Source organism: Plectropomus leopardus, chromosome 22, assembly GCF_026936395.1.
Source record: "Plectropomus leopardus strain MGB_pleo_1.0 chromosome 22, ASM2693639v1, whole genome shotgun sequence".
Lineage (NCBI taxonomy): Eukaryota > Metazoa > Chordata > Actinopteri > Perciformes > Serranidae > Plectropomus > Plectropomus leopardus.
Genome location: NC_142197.1, coordinates 85,001 through 106,406, shown reverse-complemented (window position 1 = coordinate 106,406; position 21,406 = coordinate 85,001). Strand labels below are relative to the sequence as shown.

The following is a 21,406-nucleotide window of genomic DNA, read 5'->3' as shown; positions in this document are numbered from 1 at the left end:
ATCCCCAAAAACATACTGAGAACCATAAAATAGGTAAATGATGAGAACACAACCAATAAGTCATTCAGATCAATATTTTGATCAATATTAAGATTAATATTCAGATCAATATGTAGCAGAGGGTTATGATGAAATATAGAACAAAGTGTGAACGTGATCCAGAGTTTACTTTTCAAATTCAAACGAATATTTACAGAACAAAACAAACAGCAACATGATCAGTTTTCATAATCATGATGAATTATTCTAATCATCAGTGTTACATTTAGTCTGAGATCGTCTGATCGCTGCGCCGACGGGACAATAAAGATTTAACTTATCTACAATGATGTGGAATTAAATACATTTTTAGAGTTTTATTGTCAACACTAAAAAGCATCAGCTGTTATTTAACTTTTTTTTAAGAAAGTTTTTTTTAAATAACAACACAGGTGAAGCTGAAAGTGGAAAAAACAAACAGCTGCAACAAAACATTCACACTTTAACATTTCATCAAATAACTGAAAGGCATCAATCCAACCAGTCAAAGTGTGTACTCAGGGTGTACTCAGGGTGTACTCAGGGTGTACTCAGTGTGTACCTCTGTACTCAGTGTGTACTCAGTACCGTCTGCAGGTCTCGGGGCAACAAGCTGATGATGGAGTTTATAAAAGTGTCCAGTTTCTGTAAAACTCCGTCCTTCACCTGCAGCTGCTGCCTGCGAGCTTTAATCTGAAAAACAGTGTCTGTCAGAAACGCACTTCCTGTTCACCACAGAGGAGTATTATGGTCTGTTGATATTGTTATTATTATTAATATTATTATTATTGTCTCATATTAATTTCTCACCAGTTTCTCTCTGAGCTTCAGAATCAAATCGACAATTTCCACCTCAGACTTGTCTTTCGTCCAGCTCATCAGGTCCTGAGGGACGAGGACAGCAGGTGAGGACATCTAGGTGTGCACAGTGTGTGTGAGAGGAGTTGATGTGATGACGTAACTCACAGCGTCACAGATGACCTCCAGGTGAAGACTCTCCAGTTTCTGCGTCATCTCTTTGTGTCGCTGACGATACCAGCCGTCAAAGTTTGGAGACCTGAAGAACTTCCTGTCCAGAATTCAAACAATAATGGTAATGAATTTATTTAAAAAAATAATACAATGATTTAATTTTGCAATAATCTTAATTTATTATTTATACAAAAGTTTTGACTTAATTCTAAAAGTTACCATCATGGTTATGACTATGAACAAAAATGTCTTATTTGCTAAAAACTGAAACTTAATTCTCAAAGTTATGACAAAGGCTTAGACTTTATTATCAAGATTACTACTTTATTCCACAAGTAAACACTTTATTATCGAAATTATGACTTAATTATCACAGTCAGGGTTTTTTTTTAATCTAAATGTTGCCTTGTGGATTATTTCTCAACGTTAAGACAAAAGTAATACTAATTAAATAATGTCTATATCCTCAAAATTCCAATTTACGTACATCCTAGTCATAACAATTTTAATGACCAAACAGAATTAATACTATTACTTAATTTTATTTATGAATTTATTCTCCAATTTACAAGTTATGACTGTTTAGAAAATTACATCTTGAAAACAGACTACTACTTCATTTAGTAATGATCTTTATTAGTTAAGACAAAAGTTTACAACATAAACAAATTGAAGACTATCACTTAATTATGTAATACTCTTAATTTTGTTCCCACGAACGATATTAACACTCAACCAAAAGTCATGACAAACGTTTATATTACCAAGATTCCATATTACCAAGATTACAAGTTTATTCTAAAAGTTATGACTTCATTATCAAAATTATGACTTAACTATTACATTTATAACTTTAAAAAAATAAAAAATATATGAGTTTATTCTGGAAGGGGCCTCATAAGTTATGAATTTATTCTCAAAGTTAAGACTTGACTTACTGCTTAATTCTCAAAGTTACGACAAAATTAATACTATCAAAGTTACATCTATATAATCAAAATTTCAACTTAATTCTTGGTCATAAAAAAATGAATGACTTAACAAAATTAAGACTATTACTTAATTTTGTAATCGTCTTACTTTCTTTAATTTATGAATGTATTCGCCAATTTACAAGGTATGACTGTTAAAACAATTAAAACTTTATTCTAAAAACTGTAAACTTATACGTCAGGGTTAGGTTAGTGTGTTTTCAGCGGCTGGCACAAGGGAGCACTCTCACGCTGCCTGTGTGTAATTTTGGGGCTGCTGGGATTCGTAGTTGTAGATCAAAACATGAAGTGGAGTCGCTGGGATCAGAGAGCAGAGCGATCCGTACGAAGGCGATTCGAAACTACAGCAACGAAACTACATCAATTCAATATTGGCAAAAAAATTCCCCCGAAAAACGAGAGAGTCACGCGGCCAGTTTGGACAGCGGACGCTCGAAACTTGTCAATGCGGAGGAGCGGAGAGAGCCCAGCCAGCCTACGGAGGAGGCTCACTTCGGCCGCTTGTACCCGCGATTGTGTTTTGTTTCGGTCACTTTGCATATTTATTTTGCGATAATAACATTTGTAATACAATTTTCAGATGTCTTTTATGTCATTGAAGGCAAAATTACAACATTCAAATCGCTGTTTTGCTCGACAGACTCCCTTTCACAAAAACGCACTTTCTTTTCAAAGTTACAACAAAATTTAGGACCAATAACAAAATTAAAACTTATAACTCAAAGTAATGAAGAATGACACAAAAATGAAGACAGAAAAGACCGAAAGCCCCAAGAGATTTCTGAAGTTCAATATAAAAGTAGTTAAAGACACAGCTGACTCACCTGTACAGTCCCATCCAATCACCTTTGAGCACCGAGGTGAGCTGAGGCCCGGTGTGGTCCAGAGTGGACATGAACTCGTCCTGACTGAAGCATCGAATCTGAGGAGGAGTCTGAACACACAAACACGTTAAAACTGCTGACATTACTGTGAGGTCATCACTGACCATCCACTTCCTGTTTACCTTCCATGGTGTCACAGATCTCTGCAAAGGCATCAGGCTCGCCATGTACCGCTCCTGCCAGATGAGACACTGGGCGTAAGCTCAGCACAGAAATGTTTAATTCTGATAACCTGCAGGGACTTCACTTTTCAAAGTGTTTCCCTTTTCTACTTGTTTCTCTCTGAATTATACGTTGATGAAATCAGCTTCTTCTCTTCATGCGTAGACGCGTTTAATGTCTACACTCTCTGTCAGATCTTTTGTTTGTTTGTTTCTCAGGCTGAGATGTGACACACATGTTGTTTTTATTAAACACACCCGGCAGACTGCGGTCACAGCTTCAGTTAAGATGCCATTACGCTCATGTTGGAGCAATCTGATTGGCTGTTTGCTCACCAGGGGGATGATGAAGCTCTGAGTTAGCTCCAACAGGTGTCGCCTCAAGATGGCGCTCTGAACCTCCGAGGGTCTCTTCCTCTGAATCCCCTGAAGATACGGTCATAATGCTTATCATCTTTACCTCAATATTCACATCAATACATATCCACAACAAAGATCAATAAATGTTAAAATCAATAAAAACATATTTAGATCAACAGAGATCAATATATGTTAACATCAATAAAAATGTATTCAGATCAATAGAAATCAATATATGTTGACATCAATGAAAACATATTCAGATGAGTAGAAATCAATGTATTATTACATGTTGATGTTTTCACCTTCAGCAGTCTTTTGATAAGAATCTTGTCTTTGTGCAGAAACGTTTTGAATGCCGTGTAGATCCCTGCAGACAAGAAATTAACATTTAGCAGCATTTTAAAAACAATACTCTTCATATACTATATAACAGTATATCAATGCTACCAATACTGTGTTAATACGACTAGAACACTATTGAAATACTATAAATATTATTTAAATCTGACAGAGGTTGATAGAGACTGAGGTGTCACCTGGTTTAGTATCGAGTGTTTTCAGTTTGGACAGTTTCTTCACCTTCACCTGTTTAGGTAAATCACCTGAGAGAGACCAAACACACCGGCTGGATTACTATTATTATTATTATCATCCTTATTATCAAAGACAAGACAAATTATCTTGTTATGAAATTAAATATATTTTGAATTTAAAGTCCAGAAGAAGAGTTTTACCCGCCATCTTGATTTCTCCCAGTCGGACGACATGAGGCCAGTTCTGAAACGTCTTAATGAAGAACGGGTTGGTGACTCCCAGAACCACGTTAGGCCTGGACAGGTGAGACAAACAGGTGATGGACAGGTGACAGATGACAGATGATGGACAGGTGACAGATGACAGACAGATAACAGTCAGGTATCAGGTAACAGTCAAGTGCGAAGATGACAGATGACAGGTATCAGGTGACAGGTACTAACGGGGCCTGCGTCCTGGTGGTGTACTCTCTGAACTCGCTGTCGTGGATCGTGAAATACGGGCGGAAGTCGCAGCAGAACTTCAGAGGACTGATGGAGCTGAGAGAGGAAATGCTGTTACCATGGCAACACCAGCACCAACTGAAGAGAGGAGCATTCTGATTGGCTGTTCAGTTACCTGATGAGAGCCAGCACCATCTCAGAGGAGACGGTGGGAGACGGCGCCATGACGACCAGCGGCTCCCCGAGCAACATGAGCTCCCAGAGCATCTGCAGGTGGATCAGCACCGACTGGAAGCACCTGAGAGGTCAGAGGTCACATCACTGACCAATAATCAGATAATTCCATATTGATCACTGATTGGATATTGATGATTGATGAGATATTGATGACTGATTTAATATTGATCACTGATTGGATATTGATGGTTGATGTCATATTGATGATGGATTTGATACTGATCACTGATTGGATATTGATGGTTGATGTGATAGTGATGATTGATTTGATATTGATGATTGATTTAATATTGATCACTGATTTGATATTGATGATTGATTTAATATTGATCACTGATTTGATATTGATGATTGACGGACTTGAAGAGGTCGAGTTCGTGGATGGAGGGAAGCAGTGTTGGAGCCGGCAGGAGGTTCTGGGGACAGATAAAACATTACCATTTGTTCACAGTTAGTGTAGTGAATAAAGATCAATAAAGGGTTCCGTTCTGTTCCCGACCTCTTTAGCAGACTGTCTGACTGGACTTCCTCCTGGTTTGTCTGTTTTTGAAGGAATCCGCACCTGAAAAATAAAATAAAAACAGGTTCATGAAAACTTAAACAGGAAAATAAAGTCGGATCAGACATTACTTAACATTGTTTATATTTCTGTCTGAAGTTTCTTCCAGTGCTGACACACCTGTCACACAAGTTTGGATCAATACATTTTAGATCTCTAAACAACAGCAGATCTGTTTGTACAGTCTTTAAGTTTTCATTAAACAGCAGTCATTTCTCTGGAGGGTCACTGGCTGGCAGCATTAAAACATCGACTCTCTGACTGCAGCCACACCAAACTCTCCAAAAACCAAAGAGACTAGAGAGATGAGAGCTCCAGCAGACACAAAGTCTGAAAGATAACTTTTCATACAGCAGGGAGAACAAACAAAGAGTGGACGCCTCCTCTGAACCACAGCACTGGAACACAACAAAGATCTGGAGTTACAACTCCTCTGAATGGGGCTCATCCTCAAAGGACAAACACACCAGCTAACAACTCCTCTGAACCGGGCTCATCCTCAATGGAAAAAAAAACACCAGCTAACAACTCCTCTGAACTAGGCTCCTCCTCAACAGAAAAAAACACCGGCTAACAACTCCTCTGTACTAGGCTCCTCCTCAGCACACAAACACACCGGCTAACAACACTTCTGAACTAGGCTCCTCCTCAGCACACAAACACACCGGCTAACAACTCCTCTGAACTAGGCTCCTCCTCAGCGGAAAAAAACCCAGGTAACAACTCCTCTGAACTAGGCTCCTCCTCAGCACACGAACACACCGGCTAATAACTCCTCTGAACTAGGCTCCTCCTCAGCAGACAAACACACCAGCTAACAACTCCTCTGAACCGGGCTCATCCTCAACGGGTACATACACCGGCTAACAACTCCTCTAAACTAGGCTCCTCCTCAGCAGACAAACACACCGGCCACTCCAATCTTTCTACTTACTTAACCAGTAAAACCTGTAAGACCATGCCGCACTCACCTGTAAGACCCCGCCCCCTCCTCACATGTAAGGCCATGCTCCCTGCTCACCTGTAAGACCAGGCCCATCACTGGCAGGTTGAGGGTCTGTCCAGGTACGGGTGAAGGCCATTGATCGATCTCGTTACATACTGTGAGGAGGAGACATTGGGCGAAATGTCAGTAACATCATCAATACCACTGAGCAATGACGTAAGCGTGACATCATCACCTGCTTCCAGACAGGGCTCCTGCTTCTCGAAGAACTCTGGAGCGATGATCTGTAGCAGTGAGTGGAACAGGTGAGTGTACGGCAACCTGGACACCAGCACCAGGGACTGCAACACACAGTCACATGACACATCACCACGTGACCTCACCACATGACATCACCATGGTTACTCAGGTGTGAACAGGTGAGTCTGACCTTCTGGAAGTATCCTCTCTTCACAGAAACATCCTTCACCTGTCTGAAATACACGTAACCGCAGAAATGGGACACTTCGGTCTGCAGAGACAACGAGGGACAACCAGAGAATAACTGTAAGTGTCTTGTCACATGTTTCCTGACACATGATTCCTCATGAGTCAGGTGTTTCCTGTCAGCTGGCAGCTCACCTGCAGGGTGACAGGGGCGTCTCGGTTGTAAATGTCCTCCCGGAGCCTCTTAGCTCTGCGACCAACAGACTGACGTAACCTGAAGCTGAACTGAGTGTCACCGAGGCATCCTGGGAAATGATGGAACACATGTGACCTTTGACCTCTGAGTCACGAACATGACAGTGACACCATCACACGGCTGTTTACCTGAGTACGAGTCGGGGAAGGACAGGTAGCAGATGCTGGTTTTCTGTCAACACATACACAGAGGATCAATATATCTGTAATCAATACACTTATCATTGATCAACAACATGAACAACACTTCAATCAATACGTTGAAATAATCAATAAATTGATTATTGATGGACAGAGTAGACAGACTTTGTAATCAATAAATTGATCATTGATGGACAAACTGAAAAGACTTTACAATCAATACATTGATTATTGATGGATTGAGTGAACAGACTTTACAATCAATAAATTGATTATTGATGGACAGAGTGGACAGACTTTATCATAAATAAATTGATTATTCACAGACAGAGTGAACAAACTTCATAATCAATAAATTGAATATTGATGGACAGAGTGGATAGACTTGATAATCAATAAATGGATCATTGATGGACAAACTGAACAGACTTCATAATCAATAAGTTGGTTACTGATGGACAGACTGAATAGACTTTACAATCAATACATTGATTATTGATGGACACGGTGGACAAACATTATAATCAATACACTGAGTATTTATGGACAGAGTGAACAGACTTTACAATCAATAAATTGATTATTGATGGACAGACTTTACCTCTTTCTCTGTGAGCTTGACGTGTGGAGGAAACAGCAACTGAAACACAAGCAAAGTTCACACTTTCTCACTTTCTGCTGATTTTAAAGTTCAAACGGATATATGCTGATCAGAGGAAACACAGAGTTTAACCATTTCAAACCTGAAAAGTGTTTGGTTCCATTTCTTTCAAGAATATGAAAAGAAGGTAATCTTTAAAACCTGGGCAAACTGTTTTGATTTCTTTCAAAAACATGGAGAGACGGCAACAAGCAATTTAAGAAGATATGGCCCAAGAATTGGCAAAAACATTAAAAAGTTAGAGGAAAATTATCTGAAAATAAGCAGAAATAAAATAAATAAATAAATAAAATACAATAAAATGAGCATGCAAGCAAACATTTCATCTGTATAAATTTAAATCGGGCAGCTGTGGCTCAGAGGTAGAGCAAGTCATCCTCTACTCGGTAGGTCAGTGGTTCGATCCCCGGCTCCTCCGGGAAACATGTCAAAGTATCCTTGGGCAACATACCGAAACCCTAATTTACTCCCGATGCCGCGTCATCAGAGTGTGAGTGCGTGTGAATGATTACTGAGTAGCAGGTGGCACCTTGTACAGTAGCCGCGGCCACCAGTGTGTGAACGTGTGTGTGAATGGGTGAATGTCACAATGTAGTGTGAAAGCGCTTTGAGTTGTCAATAAGACTAGAAAAGAGCTATACAAGTACAGTCCATTTACCATTTAAATAAATAAATAATAAAAACATATATTTCTAAAAGCTCATTTTAAATATATATCATCATTATGATGATCATAAATATAATTTTCTTGATAGTTTCCTAGTTATTTGATAATTCTCTAATGAGTCTCTCTTTAAAAAAAAAGAAAAAAAAGAAAATTTTCAGGTCATTTTCTATTCACCTTTCAAAAAACACTTGTGGAACATTTCCTACCAAGTTGCTTGTGTTTTTTAAAGAAATCATACCAATGCGCTCAGGGTATAAAGGGTTAAATATTTGTGGGAGGCATCTGGACGCAGCACAAGAAACCCAGCGTTGCTACAGGTTTCAAAGGGTTGATGTCAACTCAACAGCTGCTGATTAAATCAGTCTGAATAAAAGAAAATCTGACAAATCAAAGTCCAGAAGTCATGAGACAAGGAGGAGCTGATCACAGAGATCTGATCAGTTAGCGACGGTATGGTATGCATCTTTACTTTAAAAATCACAAACATTATTTGTGATTTTTTTAAAAATAGGAAAAAATAGTGTAAAGAGAAAACTTTGCTAAATTTCTTCTTTTAAAAAAAATCACTATAAATGCTTCATTTGTCATATAGTTATGTTTAAAAAGGAAAAAAATGTGAAGATTTTGACGAATCATGAAGAAAACCTGTTGGCATTTTTTTCTGACCTTTTAAAAGAATTTTTTGGCAATTTAAAATTTTTGGCTACTTGTTAAAATGTGGGGTAATGTTTATTTCTTTGAAATGTTTTGGTTAATTTAAAGAAAACATTTTCATGATTTTCTGGCACTAACATGATGTTTTTTTCTTGAAGACTTTTGAGCAATATTTAAAATTTTGTTAATTAAAAATATAAACCAAATTCCAGCCTTTTAAAGTTGTATGCCCCTCCCCTAAAGCCAAAATGAAAAACATAACCTCCCCAGTTTTTAAGAAAGTATTTTTTCATGTCTCTCCCTACCTCCGCTCTCATAAATAACAAACAGTCCCTAAGTAAGGATTTGATAGAAGCAGCCTCTCCAGGCTCGGCCTCAAACCAAAGCCCATTTTAAGTCCTCTGGATGAATGCTGATGATTATACCATTGACTTCAGCTCTCAGATCAACATACACACATCAAACACACACACACACACACACACACACACACACACACACTTTAATAAGGGCTTCTCTTTATGTTTAACCCTTTAGAGCCTGGATCCACATCTGTGTTGTTGTGCTGCATTTAGACGCCTTTCACAAGCTTTTAACCCCCTCAGTAACCCGGTTTAATCTCCTTTGAAAAATCAATGAGCAAATTAGGAAGAAATATCCGGGAAAAAAGTAAAAGGTGACAACAGAAGTTGCCGGTTGCTGGCGTGTTTCTGACAGAAATCAAGCCGGCTCGGTTCGGGTTTGAGAGGGTTAATGGCGGCTCTTACGGTGAAGTGATGACATATTTTCGGGGTGTACCGTGTAAATAAACGCAGTTTTGGGGCGTTAAATGAAGCCGAAGTGGCCAGCAGCCCTCCGTCAGTCGGAAAAAAACATGTCGCTGTTTGTTTACTGGAAGCTGCGTCAACACACACACACAAACAACACAAACAGCTGCTTTTTACCGGGACTTTGGTCTGAGAGTCACCGACACAGAGCAGCCGTGTTCCGGCTGAGTGACACGGTGACACTCTGATCGATTATTGGACGTTAACGCTAACGATGCTAACACGCTAAGCTAACAGCGTACCTCTATGGCCTGTCCAAGCTCCAGGTCGAAGGTGACCACACACGCGCACTCCAGCCACGAGGAGAAGCGGGACCACCGGCCGCCCGCCTCCTCTGGCCCCGCTGAACCGCCACCGTCCAACGGGTTCATCACGACCGGATCTCAGCTGCGGAGCCGCGGCACTCAGCCCCCGGTGCTCCGCTCCTCCATCACCGTTAGAGAGCCGCCGGAGCCCGTGGAGCCCCCTGCAGGACACCGGGAGACCCCGCAGCCTCGGCAGCCTCCGGTCGGTCGAGGGACTGTTGGTTATTTATCATTCTTTATGTGGCTGCAGCAGAGGGACACACAGCTTTAAAGGGCTGCATTTTAAGTTTATGTTACTGCTGGTTTTTAAAGAAAACACATTTTCTTTAAAAATGATCAGCGATTTATTTTCCTCAATTTTTATTTTATTTTTTATTTTTTAAGGAAAGCAGTTCGCCATTTTTTCCTTTCACAATTTTTGCTTATTTAAAAAAACAAAACATAACATCTTTTTTTTCTTGAACTGGGTTGAAGTTTTTGGTGACTTGTAAAAGGAAATATTTTGGCGATATTGATTTATTAATTTTTTTTTAACCTTTTTTATTTAAAGGGCGATTTTCCAAGTGTTCTTGCTTTTTTTTTTTCTTTATAATTTTTGTGATAAAAAAAAGAAACCAGTTTGGTGATTTTTTTTCTTTCTTTGCTTTTTTAAATAATAATAATAATAATAATAATAATAATAATTGTTATTATTATTATTATTATTATTATTATTTTGTGATTTTTTTTAAAAAATGAAACAACAAATCAACAAATTATTTTAAAAAATTGGCAATATTTTAAGACAATATTTGGTGTTTTTTTTCTGGGTTAAATCAATCGCTTTGGAGAGCGTGACATCACTGACGAGGCAGACAGAAAACAAACAGCAAGTTTAACTGAGTGACATCATCATGACATCGTCTTATCTGAGGTCAGACGCTTCCGAGACCTCGCCGACAGGACGGCAGATAACGTGACGAAGAGTAAACACAACAGACCTTCAGCAGACTAAGAGGAGGAGACCTTCATCTGATGAAGAGGGGACCTTCAGCTGAGGAAGAGGAGGAGACCTTCAGCAGACGAAAAGGAGGAGACTTTCAGCGGAGGAAGAGGAGGAGACCTTCAGCAGACGAAGAGGGGACCTTCAGCTGAGGAAGAGGAGGAGGAGACCTTCAGCTGAGGAAGAGGAGGAGACCTTCAGCTGAGGAAGAGGAGGAGACCTTCAGCAGACGAAAAGGAGGAGACTTTCAGCGGAGGAAGAGGAGGAGACCTTCAGCAGACGAAGAGGAGACCTTCAGCTGATGATGAAGAGGAGGAGACCTTCAGAATATAAATAGTCGTCCTCTCTGTGATGAAGTCCACTCAGTCTGTGGCCGTCTTTCTGACGATGACGATGATGGAGATGATGGTGGTGATGATGATGGTGATGAAGATGACAATGTGGGTCTCTGCTGCTCCTCTTCCTCCTGCAGGTGACAGGTGAGATTCAAACAATCTGAAAATTCAAATCTAATCAGAAGATAAAAGAAGAAACATGAAAACAGATCAACAGACAATTTCTTACAATTAAAAAAAACATTATAAAACTGGAGAGTTTCGTTTTTGAAGAAACTGTGAGTGCGAACGCTGCACGTTGAAAAGTAGCGATAATGTGAAGGAAAGATGTTGACGCAGAAAAGCTGAACTGAATGAGGAAGAAGAAGCAGCTGAGAATGTGTGAAAAGGTTTACATAAACTTTAAATAAAATTATTTACAGATCAAACTGAATCTGAAACACGATTATGAAATAATCATCAAACAAACCTCCTGAGACTGTTTTACAACAGTTTTTATAACAGTTTTTATAACAGTTTTTATAACAGTTTTTATAACAGTCTGCTCTGAACTCCGAACTGTGACTCTCTGAGAAACTTCACTGAGCTGAAATATCTAAGTCTGCTGTTCGTCTTTTTTCATTTTATATTTTCGGATCACTTGTAACACAGTTATGTTTCTATAGAGACTGAATATTCAGTGAAGGATAATTTCTGAATGAAACAGAGGTGCCAACATTTTTTTATTCCTGTTGTTTGGGTTTTTTGGGGGGAGTTTTTCCTCCTGACCCCTGACCCCTGACTCATCAGACACAGCTTCAGAGATATAAATGAAATTACATTTTTTTCTGATCAAATCTGTTTCCTGTTTCATCTGCAGGTCCAAGGCTCGTAACCACAGCAACCTCACAAGGTCACACAATGTACACAACAGCTACACTCAATAATACACAAGACACCTACACACAGCTTCTACACAATAACACACACAACTACAGACAATATACATAACAACTACACAATAATACACACAGTGTGTAGTTGGTACTTTTTGAGTCGTTTGAAAGAAACTGAATTTAATTTAGTTTTAATTTGGTGAAACTGCTTCCTGCTGCCTCTGCAGGTTTGATTCCCGTAACCACGGCAACAACACAGGAGGCAACTTCACAAGGTCACACAATGTACACAACAGCTACACACAACAATACACACACAGTGAAGGGGGGAGAAAGGGAGGGGGCAACATGCAGCAACGGGTCGATGACGGAATCAAACCTGTGGCCGCTGCGGCAAAGATACAGTCTGTATAAGAGCCGCCGCTCTATCCACTGAGCCACCAGGCGCATCAGTTACATTTGTTTTAATTTGGTAAATCGATCTGTCTCCTGTTTCCTCTGCAGGTTTGAGTCCCATAACCATGGTAACAACACAGAGGGCAACTTCACAAGGTCACACAATGTACACAACAACTACGCACAATAATACACACTGACAGTGAACACACACTCAGAGAATGTGACTGACTGTTCTGTTGTGGAACCAAAGAGAACAGGTTAATAAATGGTTCTGTGGTCAGTAGAACGTCAGACTGAGAACCTCATTAGAAGAGAACAGTTTAATAAATGTTCTCTGTAGGACAGGTGGAAGTTAACGGGTCTGATGTGTTTTGCTCCTCAGACACTCGAACAACTCGATGGACGACTCGAGGATCTCTCCTCTCCTGTACGTAGAGTCACTTCACACTTTTTCCATCAGCTCTGAAATCTGCTGAAACTTCTTTGTTTGTTTCACAGGTTCCTGTTCCCCCTGGACCGAGAGTGAGACCTCACCTGTCATACACCTGTAACGCACCTGTCTCACCTGTCACACACCTGACTCACCTGTCATGCACCTGTAACACACCTGTCTCACCTGTCACACACCTAACTCACATGTCACGCACCTGTAACACAACTGTCTCACCTGTCACACACCTAACTCACATGTCACACACCTGTCATACATCTGACTCCCCTGTCACACCTGCATCACCTGACTCACATGTCACACCTGTAACATACCTGACTCACGTCACACACCTGTAATATATCTGACTCACATGTTACACCTATCACACACCTCACCTGTAACGCCTGACTCACCTGTCACACCTGACACAGGCCTGTCTCACCTGATTCTACCTGTCTGTCCCCCAGTGTCTCACCTGTCACTATCTGTCTCTGCTTCAGTATCCCACCTGTCTCTACCTGTCTGTCCTGCACTGTCTCACCTGTATTTACCCGTCTGTCCCCCAGCCTGTCCTCGGTGACGTACTATGGCAGCAGGTGTGTTCTCCCCACCTGTCTCACGGTGAACCTCGGCTCCTCCATGCAGGGCGGGGACGAGATGGCTGGCGGCGCTGCAAGCGACCCTTTTGGCATTGGAAGGAAGTGAAGCAGCCGTCATCATCACATGACCTCGTCTCCATGGAGACAGCTGCTGAGGCTCATGGGTATTGTAGTCCTCAGATGAGAGCTGATTGGCCAGAAAGAGAGTGTGAACCATTGAATCCGGTTTCAGGAATCAGTTTGAAACTGGACTCATAATGGACTTCAAACAACGATAAAACACTCCTCATGCTTCCTGAAGGCCTGTGATTGGCTGTCTGTTGATGAAATGCACTCTGGGAGTTGGAGTTTACCAACAGTCTCACTATGATCATTGATTTCATGAATTATTGATTATTATGTTTAAGAACAGAATCTGTCAATAAATTGCTTATAATTAATAATTCATTTTGGAATAGGTGTGTGTGTGTGTCTATATAATATATGTTTATATATATATATATATATATATATATGTTTAAAACAAAGATATTTTTAGATATCTGTTTTTACATGAGCTATATGAGATTTCCATGTTAGTTTGTCATCCATGATTACACCCAAAAAACGATATTCAGACACTCTTTCAATATTTACCCTATCTACACAAATGATGTCAGCCCCGTGCTCATCTCCGTGGTAACCTGGCTCGGCTATGTCAGTAGTACCGTCAACCTGATCATCTACACCGCCTTCAACACCGAGTTCAGGAACAACTTTCACAAGCTGCTCTGCAGACAGACGTCACACTAAAACTGTCCCAACAGGAAGCTCAAATCCAGTCTGACTGTCTCTGAGACCCCCAGACTGTCTCTGAGGCCCCAGACTGTCTCAGGGGTCCTCAGACTGTCTCAGACTGTCTCAGGGGTCCTCAGACTCTCCTGACACATCCTTAGACTGGCCTCAGATGTCCTCAGAGTCTCCTTTGACTGTCACAGAGATATTCAGACTGCTCTGGATTGCTTTATCTGGCCTCTTGTTGACCATGATGATGAGTTTTCCTGTAAATTGTCCATCACCAACAGGAAGAGGACGGTCTCGGACGGACCTTTGATTAGATCTCAGCTGGACTGAAGCACTTTGGCTCTTATTTTGAAAGTGTTCTCTTGTGTTAGTCTCTGAAGGTTTTGGTCATGTGATTTATTCAAGCAGAGGAGTAGTCAGATTACTGTCCACATTTCAGTCCAGAGGCATAAAATCTGTGAAGATGTGATGGAAACATAAATGTTTGATAATGATATTTTCATGTTGATGTGTTTAAAAGTGCAGGTCTCACAGATCTGTATCAACTTAGTATTGGTTTTAACATAAAGATGAATATTTTTGTGACTGAAGCAGAAAGCATGAAGGCAATAATCAAGAAAAAAAATGATGGTTTCTCTGAGATGTCATGTTGACAAAGAGAAATGTTGTAGTGAAGTTCAGTAAAAAGGAAAATTCAGTTTTTAGTATTTGAGGTGAATGTGATGAAATTAACTGAAACAATCTTTGTCATGAAAAAGGAAATTTAACAGAATTAATTAATGAATCTTTGTCTGATGAAGGTAGATGAGATTAAAGTAACCAAATTCATGTGATAATTTCTTCTGTATAAACATCAGATACAGCTGCCAGTCCATTAAAGACATGATCACAGGCAAAGGGTACATTGTACTTTTTACTCTCCTACATTTACAGAAGTTTCTACAAAACTGGGAGGCAACGGCAAACATATGTTTTTGCAGGCAATATTGGATGAAGCTGGAATTGATGTGTTTTTCTCCCAGATAAGAGATGTTATCTCTTAGTGGTATATAAGCAATATTATCTCATTGGTAGCAGATATTATCTCCTCGGTAAGAAATATTATCTCCTGGGCAAGAAATATTATCTTTTGGGTAAGAAGTATTATATCCTAGTTATGGAAGAAGTGTGAAATATCTCCTAGGTTGCAGATGTTATCTCTTGGGTAGGAGATATTATCCCCTGTAGTGGAGATAAAGTTTTAGACTGAGTTAGGCTGTCTTGAGGAAGTTATTGGACATGACCACGTCCTGCAGGTGAGAGTTTGTTTGTCCGTCTAATGACACGTTCATCTGTGGGCAGAGCTTCTGTCTACCTGTCACTGACTGCGCTTACCTGGGAGACACAAACCCCACACTCACTTTTTATTCCTGGTCCTATTCCTGCTTCGGGTGTAACAAGCAGCCCATACATCCTCCAGCAGCGAACGTGTGAGTCTGGAGCTACCGACAGGAAACAGAGAGATGAATCAGTCCTTTAGTTTATTTCAGTTTTTTAAAAGAACTCAAACAGGAGAGCAACATTCATACCAGCTTTATGATCTTATCTTATCACCCTCCTGCAGCTCCTCATGTGCTCTGAAATCAGCAATAAACCATAATAAATGTTCTGAAATCAGCGATAAACCATAATAAATGTTCTGAAATCACCGATAAACCATAATAAATAGACAACATCATTAAGAAAGTTCTGATCCTACGATTCACCATGGCAACGGCTCAGAACAAGGCAGTGCCCCCCCCCCAAAGTTCCCCTTTAACGGCACAGATGGCAGATTCATCTGGAAGAACAATGCTGATTCTATTGATTTATTTAGTTGAATTATTATGTGTTATGTGTGTTATATGTTTTCGCTGTCTGTGTATGAGATGCTTCTATGTTTCGTTGTATCATGCAATGACAATTAAGAAACTCGATTTTAGACAAACACTGAGAGTTCACTCAGATTCTGGAGGAGAACCAGCAGCGGCTCTATAGTGAACATGTGGGTCATAAATCCAGTTAATAAACACTCTCAGAAGTTCTCTGTGTGAGGTTTTCTGTGCAGAATGAGTCCTCTCACTCTTCACACTCTCGCCTTCAGTCAGAACTGAGGGAGAACATCACCCCACCTGCTGGAGCCTGCAGGCATTACATCACCACCACAGAGACCATATCAGCACTTGTTTCTGACCACCAAGCTGCTCGACAACACCGCCACCAGGACGCTTTCACTGTGTCGTCTTTAGATTTATACTGCACTAATTAATACTGATAAATAAAACCAAATACTGCACTAAATAACACTAACCAGCTCAGAAAAATACAGCACTAAATGACACTTACTAGTCCAGAAAATACTGCACTTAATACTGCATGAAATAACACTAACTAACCCAGAAAATACTGCCTGCACCAGCTAACACTGACTGTTGAGTGAATAGTTGAGTAAACCCTGGCTCTGAGGTGTGGCCTCCTGTTGTTAACTTGCTGCAGCCAGTCGACCTACTTATCCTCTCAGTAATGCCCTGTAAGCCCTCAGCTAATCACACACACACACACACACACACACACAGAGTAACAGAACACTCTGTGTTCTCGGAGAACAATACACTGAGACTGAGCTGCTGAACACATGAACATCTGAACACATGAACGGTGACATCATGAGAGGCCTGCAGAGACACCGCAAGCATCTGTAGAGCGAATAACAGAGCGGGTGAGTGTTCTTGACTCAGCATCCATCAGGTTGATTACCGGTTATTGATAATTGGTTACTGGTTATTGAATAAAGTGTTCTTGGCTGCTGTCATCACGTGACGGTCTGGAACGTTCTCACTCTGCAGGATCTGTTATTCTGCTCAGAACCGGCTGTGGTTGGAGTTCAGGTCTGAATGTGTCGGTGATCAGTGAGGCCGCTGTGACGACAGTTTGATTTCTCTCGGGAACAGATTCTGGATCAGTTCAGGCGTCACTGTGTCAAACCGTCAGAGAGAGTCCTGCTGAAGCTTTGGGGAGTTTGTGAAGTTTTGGGAAGTCTCAGAGAGTTTCTGTTGGACAGAGGGACAGGTCCTGGACACCCCTGTCTTCTAGAGATTCAGATGATAAAACTAATCTGAAACTGAAAACTGTGTTTTTTGTGGACATGAGGAGGAGATGTTGCTGATTAAAGGGACAGTTCAGATGTTTTTAGTGTGGCTGTGTCGGGTACTTAACAACAGTCAGTGAGTTACTAACAGCAGATGTCAATCAGCACACCTCCAGTTTGGAGTCAATGTGGATGCTAAGAGATGTCCTGCTCTGGACACGCAACAAAAGTGTTTGAGACACTGAAATAAAGTCCAACCTAAATAAGTGTAGGATTTATGGATTACCAGTATTTTCTGGGCTTCACTGTAATGTCAGATAGAGATTTCCAGCAGAAAAGGAAGCTGTTTTGTCGCTCTCTTCAGAGCCAGACTCCACTGATACAAACAAAGACTTTAGCTCCATCTCCTCAGGAGCTGCTACTCTGCTGCTGAGAGTTATTTCAGATAACTGACTGACTGATGAAGGCACCAGAAGAGCAGCAGCAAAGCAGCAGGTCTGTCTTCAGAGAGATAAAATAACTGTTTTTCTTAAGATGTTTGGTGGTTATGAGGAGAGCGTAGACAGAGAACTGAAGCTTTTGTAGGCTTCCTGTTAAAACAAACGCCAGAAAGATGAAGCTGTGAATCACTAACTTTAGCATTCACTTAAACTTAAGTACATTTTTAGAAGCTGGACTATTTTTCGGTGTCTAAAACACATTTTGTTGCTGACTGTCCACAGCAGGACATCTCTTAGCATCCATGTCGGACTTCAGTCTGCATCTGCCGTATTTCAAGTCAAGTCAAGTCAATTTTATTTATAAAGCCCATTATCTCAAATCACAGTTTGCCTCAGAGGGCTTTACACCATACGACATCCCTCTGTCCTTAGACCCTCAATCTGACAGCGGATCAGTGACTCGAAAAAAAAAACTGCAAAAAACCTGAACTGCGACGCCAAAATGTTGATCCTGAAGCCGTCCGTAAGATGTTCTCCTCAAACATGTTTCAGGTTCTTTCAGACAGAACAGGTGCTCTCAACTCACCGTATCATCACTTGCTCACATTTAACTGAAGCCATAATCTTTTCCTCATCTTAAGCAAAGGGCTTTTGTTGTGAGACAGTCTGAACACGTACCTGGGGGTGGATGGATCAAGTGTCTCTGTTCGTTGGGTCAATGATGGTGATGATGATGATGATGATGATGATGATGATGATGATGATGATGATGATGATGATGGTGATGACAATGATGATGATGATGATGATGATGGTGATGACAATGATGATGATGATGATGGCGGTGATGATGGTGATGGTGATGGTGATGATGATGATGATGATGATGATGATGATGATGATGATGATGGTGATGACAATGATGATGATGATGATGGCGGTGATGATGATGATGGTGATGGTGATGGTGATGGTGATGATGATGATGATGATGATGGTGATGACGATGGTGATGATGGTGATGATAATGATGATGGTGATGACAATGATGATGGTGATGGTGATGATGACGGTTGTGATTAAGCTGATGTTCTGTGCAGGTGGAGGATGAAGATGCTGGCCTCCTGCAGGGCTCTGTTGTGGCAGGTGCTCCTCAGGTTTTCGTATCAGGTGGTCACAGGTGAGAACAAAGAGAGCATCTTCACTCTGACCTTTGAATTCTGGATGACCTAACCTGTGCATCCTGCTCTGCAGCCAGTCTGTGTCTGGGGGGGTCGGACATCTCAGCATCAGTCAGAGAGAACAGTCCACCGGGTCAGCTTGTCTCCGAGCTCAGCATCACCGCAGAACCCGGATCCAGCAGCATCCGGCTGTGTCTGACCGGAGACAACAAGGACTGGTTCTACCTGGAGGGACGGACCATCAGACTCAACACGTCCACCTCCAGAGTCCTCGACAGAGAGGTACACATTCACACCTCCACACCTGGCAGCTAATCCTGGATCACATGGACTCAGTGTTTGTTGTCTGTGTGTTTGTCCCTCAGCTTCAGGGGTCGGTGCTGATAGCACAACTGACCTGTTACGAGGATGATGTCGTACAGGTAGGTCACCTGTCCACCATGACCACCAGCAGCTCGTCAGTGACTGAAAGAACGTCTCTGTATGTCGTCAGACCCAGTACAGGATCCTGGTGGAGATCATTGACGAGAACGACAACAGACCACACTTCCTGCCGGAGACAATCCAACCGCTCACCATCAGTGAGGTAAAACACAAAGGGTTTACACCAACAGGTCAGACACAAAGAGTTAACACCAACACTGTGTGTGTGTGTGTGTCTGTGTGTGTCTGTGTGTATGTGTGTGTTTTGATATCAGCTGACTGCGGTGGACTCTGTGGTTTTTTCGGTGTCAGCTGTGGATGCAGACGGAGACATGATCAGTTATATCATCGATCAGTCATCGGTAAGATGCTGCACCGACTGACTCTGAGTCAAATTTTTAAAGACCATCAGTATAGATGGTACAAAATAAGTCTAAAAGTGCAATCCTGACCCTGACCCTAACCCTGACCCTGATCCTGACCCTGACCCCTAACCCTGACCCTGACCCTGACCCTAACCCTGACCCTGACCCTGACCCTGACCCTAACCCTGACCCTGACCCTAACCCTGACACTGACCCTGACCCTGACCCTAACCCTGACACTGACCCTGACCCTAACCCTGACCCTGATGGGTTCTGTTTCATGACTATAGAACAGCTTTTTAAATGTATATAATTATTTTAACAATAATGAACTCAGAACAGGATTAAATTGACTATTTAAATATAATTTAGGGAATGCTCTTTATTTATGTGAAGTGGGGGGGTGCAGAGAGGGGGTGGGACTGATATTTGTGTTTTTGGCAGACGACTGCCAGTACTGCCAGTTTTGAACAACTTACCTTTCTTGCCTGCGTTTGTTTCCTATTTAATTTTTGCGTAATTTAGAAGAAATTTTAGAAGAAATAACTAACTCCACAGGTCCAATTCCAACTTTTCCAAAACTTTCAGGGTATTTCAAAACTTTCCAGGCCTGGAAATCGCTACCTGTATGTGTCTCTCAGCAGACCGACGCCAGATTCTTCAGGGTCGACCTGCCCAACAGCGGGAACGTGGTCCTGAACAGACCGCTGGACTACGAGAGCAGGACTCACCTGCAGCTGAGGATCTGGGCCCAGGTAAGATTGTGAGGTCATCCACCACTGCCGCCACGCCTCTGATGCCTCAACATAAACACAAACAAATAAAAAAACAAACAAGCAAATAAGGTTTGTTTTTAACAGGAGGCAAACACGGTGGAGAAATTCAACACGTCGGCTGTTCTGAGCATTGTCATCGAGGACGGAGACGACCAGTACCCGCACTTCCTGCCCTGCACATCTGTTTCCCCAGGTGTTCCCGTCTGCATAAACCCCACCTACACCGCCAACATCACCCACAAATACCAGGTAAACAAACAAACAAACAAACAAGCATCATTATCACTGTCATGGTTTACTGTCAACAGGTCTATTTGTTTACTGTTGCAGGATGGCGTTCTGGAGTTTTCTCCTGGTCCAATCAGAGCGGAGGATGGAGACCGAGGGATCAACACATCTCTGGTTTTCTCCATCCTGTCAGGTGAGTGCTGCCGCTCTCTCTCTCCCTCTGCATAACATACAGACGTCAAAAAAGTCACCGCACACGTCTGCATGATACGCCCCAGACAGCGGCTCAGAACGTGGTTGCACAGAACCGGTCGTTTGCTCAGATTTGCCACACCTGCAGCAGCAGCACAATGCGCTGATAAAGTGCATCAGGTTGACACGCCGCTGTAACAATGTCAGCAGAACCGAGGTTCCTGTAGGCTGAAGAGGAGGAACA

The 21,406-nt window shown here is 41.5% G+C and overlaps 3 protein-coding genes across 14 annotated transcripts in view; 2 read left to right on the top strand and 1 right to left on the bottom strand.

Annotated features, from left to right (window-relative positions):
- Positions 1 to 148: 148 nt before the first annotated feature.
- Positions 149 to 10,256, bottom strand: dennd6b (DENN/MADD domain containing 6B). 3 transcript variants are annotated; one of them, XM_042511714.2, is made up of 20 exons: positions 9,983 to 10,247; positions 7,533 to 7,571; positions 6,920 to 6,962; positions 6,731 to 6,840; positions 6,540 to 6,620; positions 6,345 to 6,450; positions 6,185 to 6,264; positions 5,104 to 5,166; positions 4,965 to 5,020; positions 4,543 to 4,665; positions 4,368 to 4,463; positions 4,125 to 4,219; positions 3,927 to 3,992; positions 3,693 to 3,757; positions 3,364 to 3,453; positions 2,989 to 3,042; positions 2,807 to 2,916; positions 985 to 1,087; positions 829 to 903; positions 149 to 711 (listed from the first exon to the last, which is right to left on the bottom strand). In XM_042511714.2, exons 1-20 carry the CDS (start codon positions 10,109 to 10,111, stop codon positions 589 to 591), a joined length of 1,707 nt encoding a protein of 568 aa, XP_042367648.2. In that variant the 5' UTR covers positions 10,112 to 10,247; the 3' UTR covers positions 149 to 588. The 3 variants fall into 3 exon arrangements, 2 of the variants coding, with proteins under 2 accessions (XP_042367648.2, XP_042367649.2); XM_042511715.2 differs by lacking the exon at positions 2,989 to 3,042 and having other exon boundaries at positions 9,983 to 10,256; XR_015775447.1 differs by lacking the exon at positions 149 to 711 and having other exon boundaries at positions 869 to 903; positions 3,677 to 3,757; positions 9,983 to 10,256.
- A 1,120-nt stretch (positions 10,257 to 11,376) lies between these two features.
- Positions 11,377 to 14,115, top strand: LOC121961633 (uncharacterized). Of its 2 annotated transcripts, XM_088072376.1 has the most exons (6): positions 11,377 to 11,506; positions 12,222 to 12,254; positions 12,742 to 12,789; positions 13,019 to 13,063; positions 13,135 to 13,158; positions 13,636 to 14,115. In XM_088072376.1, the coding sequence occupies exons 1-6, from the start codon at positions 11,379 to 11,381 to the stop codon at positions 13,772 to 13,774; spliced, it is 417 nt and encodes a 138-aa protein (XP_087928502.1). In that variant the 5' UTR covers positions 11,377 to 11,378; the 3' UTR covers positions 13,775 to 14,115. The 2 variants fall into 2 exon arrangements, with proteins under 2 accessions (XP_087928502.1, XP_087928503.1); XM_088072377.1 differs by lacking the exon at positions 12,222 to 12,254 and having other exon boundaries at positions 11,379 to 11,506.
- A 2,867-nt stretch (positions 14,116 to 16,982) lies between these two features.
- cdhr5-rs (cadherin-related family member 5, related sequence) overlaps positions 16,983 to 21,406 on the top strand; it is a 9,286-nt gene continuing 4,862 nt past the window's right edge. For 4 of the 9 annotated variants that reach the window (XM_088072370.1, XM_088072368.1, XM_088072374.1 and 1 more), the window contains exons 1-9: positions 17,033 to 17,188; positions 19,098 to 19,177; positions 19,252 to 19,460; positions 19,544 to 19,600; positions 19,672 to 19,764; positions 19,877 to 19,963; positions 20,608 to 20,721; positions 20,827 to 20,991; positions 21,073 to 21,163. In XM_088072370.1, coding sequence (XP_087928496.1) covers positions 19,105 to 19,177; positions 19,252 to 19,460; positions 19,544 to 19,600; positions 19,672 to 19,764; positions 19,877 to 19,963; positions 20,608 to 20,721; positions 20,827 to 20,991; positions 21,073 to 21,163 — 889 coding nt within the window. In that variant the 5' untranslated portion in view covers positions 17,033 to 17,188; positions 19,098 to 19,104. Of the gene's footprint in view, positions 17,189 to 19,097; positions 19,178 to 19,251; positions 19,461 to 19,543; positions 19,601 to 19,671; positions 19,765 to 19,876; positions 19,964 to 20,607; positions 20,722 to 20,826; positions 20,992 to 21,072; positions 21,164 to 21,406 lie in introns of all 9 variants that reach the window. The other 5 variants (XM_088072372.1, XM_088072373.1, XR_015775446.1 and 2 more) reach the window with 4 other exon arrangements.

Coding starts and splice junctions, on each gene's coding strand:
- dennd6b (XM_042511714.2), bottom strand. CDS start 10,111: ATGAACCCGTTGGACGGTGGCGGTTCAGCGGGGCCAGAGGAGGCGGGC. Junction 4,464..4,542: donor ATGGTGCTGGCTCTCATCAG/GTAACTGAACAG, acceptor TTCCTCTCTCAG/CTCCATCAGTCCTCTGAAGT. Junction 2,917..2,988: donor GATCTGTGACACCATGGAAG/GTAAACAGGAAG, acceptor TTGTGTGTTCAG/ACTCCTCCTCAGATTCGATG.
- LOC121961633 (XM_088072376.1), top strand. CDS start 11,379: ATGAAGTCCACTCAGTCTGTGGCCGTCTTTCTGACGATGACGATGATG. Junction 12,790..13,018: donor ACAGAGGGCAACTTCACAAG/GTCACACAATGT, acceptor TTTGCTCCTCAG/ACACTCGAACAACTCGATGG. Junction 13,064..13,134: donor TCGAGGATCTCTCCTCTCCT/GTACGTAGAGTC, acceptor TTTGTTTCACAG/GTTCCTGTTCCCCCTGGACC.